A 13,247-nucleotide genomic window follows, 5' to 3' on the forward strand; every position below is an offset into this window, starting at 1 on the left:
AGGACTAGGACGTTTTGTAGCGAATTAAGTATTTATGAATGAGGAGCTGTTTATGTTTTAACAGTGTGGCCCAGATTCAGCCGTTTGCTTCGTTTTAAAAAGTGTAAAAGAATCAGTCCGAATGCGGTTTTGTGTTATGTAAGAACGCAGCTGGAGCCTTGAAAAAATAATGCGCGGAGGGTCGTCCCATGAAATGAAATCAGACGCCGTAAACTGATGAGATGAAATAAGTAAAAAATAAATGAATTTGGGATAAATCTGAAGTTAAACATTTACACTCACACCTGCTCCTGTTTTTTAAGCAGCAAAGCAAAATAATGAAGAAAAAACGTATAAAAGTCGCATTTTTGGGGGAGCGCCGCTTACGTTTCCTCGTGGCTGTTATACTGGTACACAAGCCTAGAGCGCCCTCGTGTGGTGAAGATGTGTAATTATATATTTTAATAATTCCACGTATAAGTCGCGTCTGAGTATAAGTCGCCCCCCCGGACAAACTATGACAAAAGTGACACTTATAGTCCGGAAAAAACGGAACTTCTTTTATTTGTATTTTCTGTATTTAAGCAGAGAGACGTGCAGAAAAGTTACACAGTGCCACTTTAAATTCACCTCTAACTATTATTACTGCAGGGAGCGCGTCAAACTCTCCCTGCTTGTCTCCATGGAGATGTTACATCCCACAGTGCGGCATTAAACTTCTGTCTTACAATGATTCTATTATGAGTGAACAAAAACCTTCTTACTTGAGCGAACTCTCCTCCCCACAGATCTGACCTGTAGCTTAACCCGGTGGCGCCGTTGGAGATTCTTATCATGATGCCACACTGTGAAAGATTCTAAGCGACAACATCTCCATGGAGACAAGCGCGCGGTAGAAAAGTTACGCAGTGAAACTTTAACCGATCACAGTGAAGCCTCAGGAGAAACGGATGGATTTAGTTTACGAGTAAAAACAAAACAAAGAGACTAGTTTTTACATGAAATTTGAGATAAAAATATTATTTATAGACTCTAGAAAAATAGATCAACATATAAATAACTTTAAATCAATATAAATAGATAAATATTTATAACATTTTTGACATTTTATTGACCCAAAACATGTGAAATAACTTTATATTCACTCGTTTTTTACCGTTATCTCACATATTTGACCCCGTCTTCCCTCTCAGCCTGCGCCCTGGACCTGGAGCTGGAGAAGGGTTTTTCTCTGAGCCGCGAGGAGCCCCCCCCGTACCCGGGCGCCCCCCCGTACCCCGCCCTGTCCCCGCCCGTGTCCCCCCCGCTGCCCCCCAGCGTCCCTCACTACGCCGAGGCCGACATCGTGAGTCTGCAGGGCGTCAGCGGCAACAACACCTACGCCGTCCCCGCCCTGACCTCAGCCAGCCCCGGGGCGGACGCGACTCCGCTGCCGGAACTGCCCCGACACTGCCTCGTCTTTAAGGAGAAACTGGGAGAGGGGCAGTTTGGAGAGGTGAGGGTTTTTTTTATACTTTTAAGGAGATTTAGTAACACGCAGTCACATTTGGAGGTCATTACTTTGCATTTTGTTCATTGTAAAACCACAAAATCGATCCATATGACACTTTTCAGAGGAGTGGGCGGGGCTAGGGGGTAGGTTTAAACGCAGATTTTCAAGCCTCAGGTGCAGGACGGTGCGGGATTACTCAGTTCAAAGTGTTTTACAGAATAAGAAAGACGTTAAACTCACACTACGACAAATCAAAACATAAATAATCATCATAAAACCAACACTTTGCACATGTCAAACTCAGGTCCGGGGGCCAAATCTCGCCCGCGGTTTAATTATATTTGGCCCGTGAGATCATTGAATGTGCATTAGAACTGGCACCAGTATCAGTTTTTCAGTAAATATTGAGTTTAGCCCGTGAATTTGTCTGTTTTTAATTTTGGCAAACTGTGTATTTGAGTTTGACACCACTGTCAGGGAGCGGGGATTGAACCAGCAACCATCAGGTTAGAGGGTGAACAAACTACTTAACCAACTTCATTTGACAAAAAGCAAAAGGTTAGCAAAAGGCACAGTTCGCAGTTTACCAGAGCTGGAACGTAACGAAGTAAAAGTATTAAAGTACTGCACTTACTTTACATTTAACAGTGTGTACTTTTACTTTGACTTCAGTACATTTGAGAGCGGTATCTTACTTTTCAAAAATGTAGTGGAGTAAAAGTATAAAGTATTTTTCATTATTGTCTGAAACCTGCTGAAAAGGCTGACGGTTTATTTTTAACAAGTTAATAATTAAAAAAAATAAAAATATACAAATAAAAACAGCAGGAAAAATATATTTATGTCGTTTCTGTTGAACAAAATCACCACATTTGGAGGTTTATAAGACTCAAAATCTGTGCAAAATACTTGTACTTTTTACTCTTTAAGTACATTATTAAACAGGTATTTTAATACTTTTACTTAAGTAGATGTTTTCATGTGATACTTTTAGTTTAGTTTTAGTTTTTAGGTGTAAAATTGATAATATTTCCACTTCTGCTCATGCATTTTACATCAGAAAAACAGATTTAAAACAGTTTGAATAATATTTCACTGGACAAATGGGATCGTGCTCGTTAGTTTCACTCGTTTGAATTGATTTGCAAAGTATTAAATGAAATCTCAAACCTAAAATGTGATATTACTTGTATTTTTGTGGTAGTGGTGTTTGAAAAGTACTTCTATGTAGATCTGAGTTATTAAAACAGCGTTAACTCTAAACAAATGTCGTGTTTTGTGCTCAAAGGTTCATCTGTGTGAAATCGAAAACCCTCAGGACCTCCCCATCCTGGAGTTCCCCTTCAACGTAAGAAAAGGGCGCCCTCTTCTGGTGGCTGTGAAAATACTGCGCCCGGACGCCTCCAAAAATGCCAGGTAAAAGTTTTAAAGAAAAGATAAGATAAATATAAAAAGACAAATAAAATAATGAGTAAAAGCTTTAAAAAGACAAATAAAATAATGGGTAAAATATTTAAATGTCAAATAAAATAATGGGTAAAATATTTAAAAAGACAAATAAAATAATGAGTAAAAGCTTTAAAGAGACAAATATAAAAAGACAAATAAAATAATGGGTGAAAACAGAATGAGTCAGTTTAAGTTGAACTGAATATTTTGAATATTTGTTTGGTTTTGGATTTATTGTTTTATGATTAGATGAGCTATAAAGTGCTCAATTAATAACAATATAACACATTTTGTTCATAAACTACGGAGCCCGGTATAGGACATTTGCAAAATATAATATTATCACACGGCCACAAGATAATCCCGTTCCCACACAATATTATCTTGAGGGAACGAGACATTATTTTTTAAAATGTTAAATATTTTGAGCACTCGTGAAAATTTATGTATAGAAATTTTTACGTTCCCTCAAGATAATATATTTTTAATTAGTAAATATTATTCTTCTCCTTTCTGTCCTCTGCGGGGCTCCGTATTAAGCGTCTTTCAAAACACAAACGGACACTGTGCAGAACAAGTAACGAAACATTAAAATGAGCGTTTCAGGAGTTTTAGGAGGAGTTTGAACATTTGAACGCTTGAAATCACATGAATTTCTGATCATAATAAGAACATATAACCTACTGGAATTCATATTAACTCAAATAAAGACAACCGGATTATTTTAAAATGTCAAATACTTCAGTTTGTGTTGTTTTAATGTTTATTATGCCTCAAAGTTAGCATTAGCGTTAGCATTGAGACACAAACGCGTCTCTTTGTGTCGTCTGGTGGAGTTTTCATTTTGTGTCGTGTTTAACATGTTTAACACGCAGCTGACCCTCTGACCTCTGACCCCTGACCCTCCTGCAGTTCTCTTCCCTTCTGCCTCATCTTTAAATATTTATTCATTTTATCGTGACTCTGCAGAAACTTCACGGAGATAAAAACTGAACAGGAAGTAGCGACGCTGACGGTATCCAGTGTGAAATGTACTTAAGTAAAGTCCAGATACCGAACATTTATTTATTTATTTTGTATGAAAAATAAACAGCACAGAACAAAACATAAAAGGACTTGACAAAAGACAGAAACATGCAAAGAAACAGAGAAGAAAATGATAAACCTGGAACAAAACAGAGGAAAGAAACAGAAATAAAACAATGATTAGAGCTCGGGGCGGGTTGAGGGGGCGGGGTTAGGGTTGAAGGGGCGGGGTTAGGGTTGAAGGGGCGGGGTGAGGGTTGAGGGGGCGGGGTGAGGGGCGGGGCTTACAATGAGCTCATGTTTTATCGAGCAGGGAAAATGAACGAATGAGTGAGTGTAATTATGAAGTCAACACTAGTTTCATTCAGTTTCAGGGTTGACTCTCCATTCTCTTATTTTTCCTCTTTTCCTTTCTCCCGTTCCTTTCTTTTTTCCCTCCTTTTTTCCTTCCCCTTCTTCCTTTTTCTTTGATTGAATAATTGAATAACCTGGATTCCTCACATTTATACTTGAGCACAGTACTTTTTACTACTTGTACTGCAGTTATTCAGTTGTATTCTCAGTCTCTGTGTCCTCTGTGTCTTTTATTTAATTTTAATTTATGACATTAATTAATTATTATTTATGATCTGTCTGCAGGTAACGCAGTAAAAGTATAAAAAGTACTGTTCTTTGTTCTTAAATACAAACTCAAGGTGCATTTTACGGTGGATATTTTTACTTTTCCACTACATTTTTGAGCAGGACTGAAAAGTTAAAGTATTTTTATTTTAGTTTTAGTCCTGCTGAAAAGTTTGAGGGTTTTAACACATAATTTTTTTGTAAACAGAGTAAATAATTTAAGTTTTATATAAATAGAGACACTGTGGGACATTTAGTTTGTGCAGATTTGATTAATTATGTAACGTTTGTGAACTGATAATTATGACGATTCAAACTGCCGCACATGACGTAACAAAACAGGAAATATTCACCAACTTTTGATTTATTTTCAGAGCGGGAAACGTAGAAAATATAAAGTAAACATTCATCTTTCCTCGTCTGGACTTCCCGCTAAACGCACAACTCTATAAATATAAAATCTACTTTTCTTTTCAATCCCAGAAACGATTTCCTGAAGGAGGTGAAGATCCTGTCGCGGCTGAAGGATCCGAACATCATCCGTCTGTTGGGGGTGTGCGTCAGCAGCGACCCCTTGTGTATGGTCACGGAATACATGGAGTGTGGGGATTTAAACCAGTATCTGTCCCAGCGAGTTCTCCTGGACAAGTCTGGACCCTCCCAGACCACGCCCACCATCAGGTACTTCACTTTACTGCACCGACGGCGACAGGAAGTGGTTAAAGACGTGAGGTTTTTGTGTGAATTTACTTTTTATTTACCCGTTTATGTTCAATTCAGTTCAGTTCGGTTTTATTTTTCACGATAGTTAATGTTATATACGCAGAGGAAGTGATAACGTGTGTATTTTGTGACATATTTCTGTTTACGTTTGTGTGAAAATATAAAAATGACACTGAAAACCAAAGAAACTCATGAAACGAGTCGTTCACCCGGAGCAAAAACAAACTATTTAACACTTTTCAGGTCGTTGTGTTTCACTTTTGACATTTGAGTTTGACACTGTTTTATGATAGAGAGAAATAAAAAATAAAAGAAGTAAAAAAAAAAAGTATAAAAGAAGTATATATATTAAAAAAAAATAAATATAAGAGAAAGAAAATAATAATATTAATATAAAATAGCACAATAATGAAATAAGATTAAAAAAATAAAGCAAATAAAATTAAATACAGGGTTTTTTCTTTGTGAAATATCTATATCTCACTCTCTACATATACACACACACATATATATACACACACACACATACATACATATACACATATACACAAACATATACACACATATATACACACACACCCGAACCCCCCCCACACACACACACACCTACATATATACACACACACACACCCCCCCCATACATATATATACACACACATATACACACACACACACACACACACACGCACACACAGAGAATCCAAATGCTCTTCAAACTTATTTATGAGCAAAGAGAAACCCCAGTGCACCATGGGACGTTTTACTGAACCTGGAGTGTGTTTTTAAAGTGTTTCTCAAAAAATAAAGGACAAAACTGCAGGTTACACTTTAACTTGGAAACAATTACATTTCTTAGCACATCTCAATAACATTTCCCTGCAGACTGGTCGGCGCAGACCCATCACCAGAAAACCTCCATAATCAAACTTTAATTGATTGTAAAAAATGTAAAATTAGCTCTAATCCCTCGTCTTTTGCTCGTAGTTACCCGGCGCTGATCTCCATGGCCAGTCAAATCGCGTCGGGGATGAAATTTCTGTCTTCGCTGAACTTTGTGCATCGAGACCTGGCCACGAGGAACTGCCTGGTGGGCGGGGACAGGGGGGAGGACGGCGCCGACTGCGGAGGAGAGCGACACATCAAGATCGCGGACTTCGGCATGAGCAGAAACCTTTACGCCGGAGATTACTACAGGATCCAGGGCCGCGCCGTCCTGCCCATTCGCTGGATGGCCTGGGAGTGTATCCTCATGGTGAGTGACACGGGGAGGGCGCCACGGGGAGGACGCCACGGGGAGGACGGGGTGTTTTTCTGACCGTTTCTGACCAGATTTTATTCTATATTTGCAAACCAATTCAAACGAGCGAAACTACACTGTGCACAATTATTAGGAAAGTGATTATTTTGACCATATCATCATTTTATCCATAATTTCCAACTCCAAAGCCGAATAAACGTGAATGTTTATTGGATTTAATGCAGATCAGGTGATGTGTATTTGTGTAACGAGGGGGCGTGGCCTACGGAGATCAACACCGTGTATCAAGATGTGAATAATTATTAGACAGATTCTTCTTCTCAGGAAAAATGAGCCAAAAAAAAAGAGATTTAACTGACTCTGAAAAGTGAAAAATTATAAAACTGTCGAAGATGTTGAGGCGTGATCACAAAAACATTAAACGTTTTGTTGGAAATAGTCCACAGGGTCGAGAAGAAAAGACGCAAAATAATCGGTCACTTAGGTTTTTTGGGGGGAAATTTCAGAAGTTTGTTTATTATTGTCACTTTAACAGGTGAAAATAAACAGGTGAGATGGGAAAATCTTTGTTTTTCATTTAGTTGCCTCATAATTCTGCACATGTGGATATTCTCTTAAAGACAAAACGTCCCTTTTACGACTTAAATGTTCAGGTTTGTTCAGATTTTGGAGCGACCTCGAGCTCTGTGGTTAAAATGAAAAGGTTGTAACTTTTTCTTTTTCCTCAGGGTAAGTTCACGACGGCGAGTGACGTGTGGGCGTTCGGCGTGACCCTGTGGGAGATGCTCAGTGTGTGTCAGGAGCAGCCGTACTCCACCCTCACGGACGAGCAGGTCATCGATAACGCGGGAGAGTTCTTCAGAGACCAGGGCCGACAGGTACGACACACGATACACAACACGCTACACAATACAACAAACTTGGACATTTCTTTAGCAAACAGGTTGAACAATGGGCCACGTGTTCATTTGGATGATTTCTATCAAAAATTAAAGTTTGAAAAAATCGTTGATTGTATAAGAAGAACTGTCTGAAAAACAAGTTACGTTAAAGTTCAATTTGACCCCAGTTTGTTTCTCTTTTAACTCAGATCGACTGGATTTCCACCTCTGTATTTGACAAACACAGTGATGGAAATGAAGAGCTGCAGGAGATTTTGACGTCCAAAAATAAATACATTCTCAGTACATTAGTCGGAAGTCAGACTGAAAATAAGCTCCAAATTATATATAGAAAAACTGTTACTTTACGGCTGAGTTATAAGAAAAATAAATTGGGGTCAAATCCAGAGGAACTTCAACGTAACTCGACTGGGAGGAAAACACGAGGGTTAAGCGTCTGAGATGGTCTTAGTCTGAAATGGAGGAGCAAAAGGGATGGACAATGTAACACTGTTTACTGCACAGGAAGAGGTACTTACTGTAAATTTCTAACTATTGAGCGCACCTGAATATAAGTCGCACCAGCTGAATTTGAAAAGAAAATACATTTTGTTCATATATAAGCCGCACTTAAATATAAGCCGTGGGTGACAAATACGCTGTACCATGAGATATTCACACAGAAAGACGGAACATGGAGGTTTTTTGAGTTTTAACACGACGTCAACACGGGATGAACACACCTGCAGGTTTAGAAAATCAAACTGCACCAACGTGAACCATCTGCTTTTATTTCCTCTTAAGTTTTTGTCATATTTTTACTCTGACTTATTGATTGATTGAGGCCAAGCTTACGTGCAGTGGCTCCATTTCCTTCTGTGTCATACTGGCACAAGCCTAGAGCGCCCTCGTGTGGTCGACACTGTGACAATAACGAAGATGTGAAATTATATATTTGAATAATTTCACATATAAGTCGCACCCCCTGGACAAACTATGACAAAAGTGACACTTATCGTCCAGAAAATACAGTAGTTCCTTTGCTATTTGGCAGTAGTTACATATCCATTGATTTTTTGTTGTTGTTGTTGTTGTTTTTTACATCATATCCAAAAGAAAAATTGCAAAAAGTTAATTAAAAATGTGCCCTGACCTAAAACATTTGATCCATTATTACAGTAAATAAGTAAAAAAAAAAAAATAGAGAAGAAAATAAGAAGAAAATAAGTCAAAAAATTGATAATAATGAAGAAAAAAAACATTGTTGTCAGTTTGACCGTAACAAAGACGTGAAATTATAAACTCAGATGCGACTTATGTATGAGTCTGAGTATAAGTCGCCCCCTCGGACAAACTATTAAAAGGAACAAAAGTGTGAGTTGTAGTCCAGAAAATACCGTATCTCACCCGCTATAACCTCCTTGTCGCACCAGCTTTTTAATTAACTAAGCAATTATTCTTATTTTTCCCGCCTGGTTAAACACACACGAGCCGTTTGTCGTAACCTGACCCCGGTCCTTTGTCCCGCTGCAGGTGTATCTGACCCGTCCCGCAGTCTGTCCCCAGGGTTTGTACGAACTCATGCTCAGCTGCTGGAACAGAGACTGCAAACTGAGGCCGTCCTTCGCCGACATCCACTCCTTTCTCACAGAAGACGCGATGAACATGGTGTAGACGGAAGAGGAAGAGTCGGCGAGTTCTAGCCTCTGGTGGTGGTGTTTGGTACTGCACTTGTGAGGGGAAAGGGGATGTTTGAAGTTTAAATTGGTTCTTCCTGGGTTGAGTGAGCGAGACCGCTGGTTCGGTCTGTTTTTACAAACCTGATACGACGTAATTCTAGATTTCAGAGAGATTTTTGGTGGTGGGTGCCTTCTGCGTAGTGACTTTACTCTCATTTCAGTGGTAAAGGGTTCATGATAAATGCTTTAGAGTTACAGTATGCTAGGATTTTTTTTAAATTTTTGAATCAACAGTTTAACCATTTAGGAAAATTTGCAATCTTAAGATGTTTTTATTAGTGATTAACAATTTTAGTACTTTTTGTTTTGATTCAGCACCGAACAGGCCCAACTCTAGGACCAGCGTCACCATCACTGTGTATGGAAGTGGACAGAGCTAACCTGCTAATGCTAGCTAACGCGGCGCCGTATTAGTCCGTATAACCGCTCAATTTCAGTTTAGTTTTGTAAAGCTCAAAAGTAAAACGGCGTCGTCTCTTAGGGCTGAACGTAAGAAGTGATTTAAGCCACGGAAAGTTAGAAAATCAACGATGAAACAGAAACGGACAAACAAATGGAGAAGTGTCGCAGAGCAGAGCGCCCCCTGTCCTCAGACCCTCCTCCTGCAGGAACCACTGTCCCAGAACCAGGGACTAAACTAGGACTGAACCGGGACTGAACAAGGACTCAACAAGGACTGAACCTGGACTCAACCGGGACTCAACCAGGGACTAAAACAGGGACTGAAACGGGACTGAAACGGGGACTAAAACAGGACTGAACCAGGGACTGAACCAGGGACTGAAACTGGACTAAAACGGGGACTAAAACGGGGACTAAAACGGGGACTAAAACGGGGACTAAAACGGGGACTAAAACGGGGACTAAACCAGGACTAAACCAGGGACTAAACCAGGACGGGCAGCTGTAGACGTGTCCAGGACTAATGCACATCCATTCACAGATGGAGTTCACGTCTTTAGGGTCAGATCCGCTCAACTAAGGGACAGAGAGGGGCCCGTCCACAGCAGGACAGGAGCCACAGGAGCCACCTCAGCCACAGGCACCGGGTCGTCCAGCGAAGCGAAGGGAAGGGAGGGTCCAGGATACAGGGGCCGAACGCTGCGGCGACGTCACTCGCTCTGTCCACTTGTTCACACAGTCTGTACGTCTGTTGTCGTTATGTTTCATGTAAAATCACTGAAACTCAACACTTTTTATGTGTTTTACTCACTTCCTGTTCTACGCAACATTTGAAAGACTTTTTTTTTTTTTTTTCCCTTCAAAAGACAGAATGTTTAGTTTTAAATTGTTAACCGCTATGGCAACTGTCCTAATTCCTTATTATTCTGAAACTCTTGGATCAGAAATGCTAGTATCATTATGCTAGCAGCTCGTTACTTGCTTCAGTTGAGTGAAACGGTGTCAGAAAGAAGCTCGTACGGACTAAACGTTGATATAAAAACACAGAATGAGCAGAGAAATACAGAGTTTACATGAAGAATGCAACGATGATGGCCCCACCTTCGCCTCTTTAACCTTTAACCGACAAACGCAAATCACGTTAGCGCTGATCTACACGAGACGACCGCAGCCCGACCTCCTGTCTCCCATCTCCCGGAAAAACTGAAACGCAAAACACCCAAATATTCCCACTTTTGAAACAATTCCGAGTGGATTTTCGTTCACCAGATGGACTCAAAGACGTTACGTACGATTTAAAAAAAAAAGGACTCTTGGAGGGAAAGACATGGACTGGAAATCTTCAAACCCGCCTATGTGTTTTCTGATCTGGATGAAAACCAGATTTAAACTATAATTCCTTGACCAACTGCACTTTAAAAACAAAAAAACAGGCGCCCTCGACTCGCCCCTGACGCAGATTCTGGGCTCATATGATTCCTGTCAACGTGGATTTTTGATGTTGCAGTAAAAGAGAAAAGACTTTGCCAAAAAACCTTAAGATGTAAAAATATTGTTAAAGAAAAAAAGCGTCAACTTGATTTGTAATTTACTACTTTTGTTGTTGAATTATTACCCATAAAACATGTCTTCATAACGGATTACTGTGTGTGCAAGAAGCCAAAAGTGTCCAAACTGTGAACGTCTGGGGTCTGATTATGATTATTTTGTGTGTAAAAACTGTTAAACTGGTGGTAAACGCTGCAAAGACAAAAACTCACGAAACTGGTTAGAACTAGACGTGGGACGAGATTGAAATTTTACATAAATTTTACTTAAACAGAGAATAACACGGATGAGCAGGGCCGTCAACAGAAATTTGGGGGCCCCAGGTCAATACGCTTCGCATGGCCCCCCCTGGAATACAAATTAATAGGAAGAGGGTTCAACTCGGGGGCCCCCTAAGACTCTGAGGCCCCGGATAACAGACCTTTTTGTCCCCCCCGTTGACTCCCCTCTGGATAATCATTTTTCTGCACATTCTGGTGATATAACGGCGATTATCTTTGTTGGCGATTATATAAAATGTCCCACAAATGATTATTGTCGACCGTTTTTATCACGATAAACGATATTTTTGTTTATCGTCCCATCTCTAGTTATAATACATTTCATATTTTTAGTATTTCTCATGTCAATACATAGTTAGCACAGTTGGTTAGCATGCTAATGGGACGCAGCCCTGTTTCCGTACGGTGGCACAGTGGTTGAGCGGGAAGCACTCTCGCCTCATGTCAAGAAGGTTCTGGGTTCGAGTCCCGGGCCTTTTATGGAGTTTAAATTCTCCGGGACTTGGTAAGTTTTCTCTCGAATCCCTAATCAACCCAAAATGTGCACAAAAGGTAAAATCCTCCAGCTGAAATAAACTAGCTAAAGATCTGGAGATGTGTCCCTGCAGCGCCCCCTGCTCCTGACGGGTCGCCACAGCAGCTTTGAGGGATGGGTCAAACGCAGAGGACAGATTTCTGGTCCTATATTACGCAAAAGTCATGTTCTAACGCTGTTACCTCCTCAAAAACAGACCTGGAGTTGTGTTTTGTTTCATTCACACTTTATTACTAGTCTGTAACGGCTCAAAATGCTCAGTTCCACCTTGTGATGTCATGAAGTGAGAGTTTTCACGTTAACGCCTACCTTTTTTTTTACCTTTATTTCAGTAGAGATTGGTAATTCCAGGAGCTGAAATGATCCAAATGATTCTAGTGAAGGTGCGTGGAGTTAGAAAGCACTTCCTGTATCACCACATGATGACATCACAAGGTGGTACAGAGGGTTTTCAGTTTGAGAGACGAACTCAGGTCTGTTTGTGATGAGGAAACATTAAAACAATATTCAGAAAATGGTAAGAAATGAACCTTAAAAGGCCCATTTTACACTATTTATTCAAGCGGAACTACTGACGTGTCCAAAGTAATTATCATGTTTCCATTCTGTTAGCATGCTAATGTTATGCTAATACGCTAATATGCTGTTACTATGCTTCTGGCAGCCATATTGTTTTATTTTTTTTAAGATTTCATGTCAGTGGAATAAGTTTATGTAGACAAAATGTGGAGCTGGGTCCCTGCAGCGCCCTCTGCTGGTGACAGGTCACCTCAGCAGCACTAAAGCATGGGTCAAATGCAGAAGGATACAGATTTTTACTAAGATTTGAAGTTAAAATGACAAAACGCGTCATATTGATTGATAGATTTTATATTAAAACCAATTGGCACCATACATTTTTAAAAAGTAAAATTCACTAGATCCACAAAATAAACCAACTAAACCCAGTAAATACAAGAGAAATTCAAGTACTTTGTCTTTGCGGCGTTTCAGTCCTGGCTCATCATGTGACGTGTTTACTCGTGATTGGACGTCGCCTCCGCCTGTTATGACACTGTAAAAAAAACAAAACACAAAAAAAACTCCACCCATATTTTTATAAACTGTATGTATTGTACTTAGACACTCCTCGTTGTCCCTCGTTTTTGAAGCTGATCGTTTTGTAAATATTTTAAGGACAACTTTAATTTCTTTTACTGATAATATATGAACATGTGGGGTCTTCTGTGACTGTAGAACGCTTGCTACCTTGATGCTATCGTGTTGTCAATTTTTTTGTAGATGTTTTAATAAAGTTACTCTTTTCAAAGTCA

The 13,247-nt window shown here is 39.7% G+C and overlaps 1 protein-coding gene across 5 annotated transcripts in view; it reads left to right on the forward strand.

The window, feature by feature from the left end:
- Positions 1–13,247, forward strand: part of ddr1 (discoidin domain receptor tyrosine kinase 1) — a 130,174-nt gene extending 116,927 nt beyond the window's left edge. For all 5 annotated transcript variants that reach the window (XM_055227672.1, XM_055227675.1, XM_055227674.1 and 2 more), the window contains 6 exons: positions 1,173–1,474; positions 2,760–2,887; positions 5,051–5,248; positions 6,275–6,542; positions 7,277–7,426; positions 8,963–13,247. In XM_055227672.1, coding sequence (XP_055083647.1) covers positions 1,173–1,474; positions 2,760–2,887; positions 5,051–5,248; positions 6,275–6,542; positions 7,277–7,426; positions 8,963–9,103 — 1,187 coding nt within the window. In that variant the 3' untranslated portion in view covers positions 9,104–13,247. The remainder of the gene's footprint in view (positions 1–1,172; positions 1,475–2,759; positions 2,888–5,050; positions 5,249–6,274; positions 6,543–7,276; positions 7,427–8,962) is intronic.

The sequence above is a fragment of the Periophthalmus magnuspinnatus genome, chromosome 16, assembly GCF_009829125.3.
Source record: "Periophthalmus magnuspinnatus isolate fPerMag1 chromosome 16, fPerMag1.2.pri, whole genome shotgun sequence".
NCBI lineage: Eukaryota > Metazoa > Chordata > Actinopteri > Gobiiformes > Gobiidae > Periophthalmus > Periophthalmus magnuspinnatus.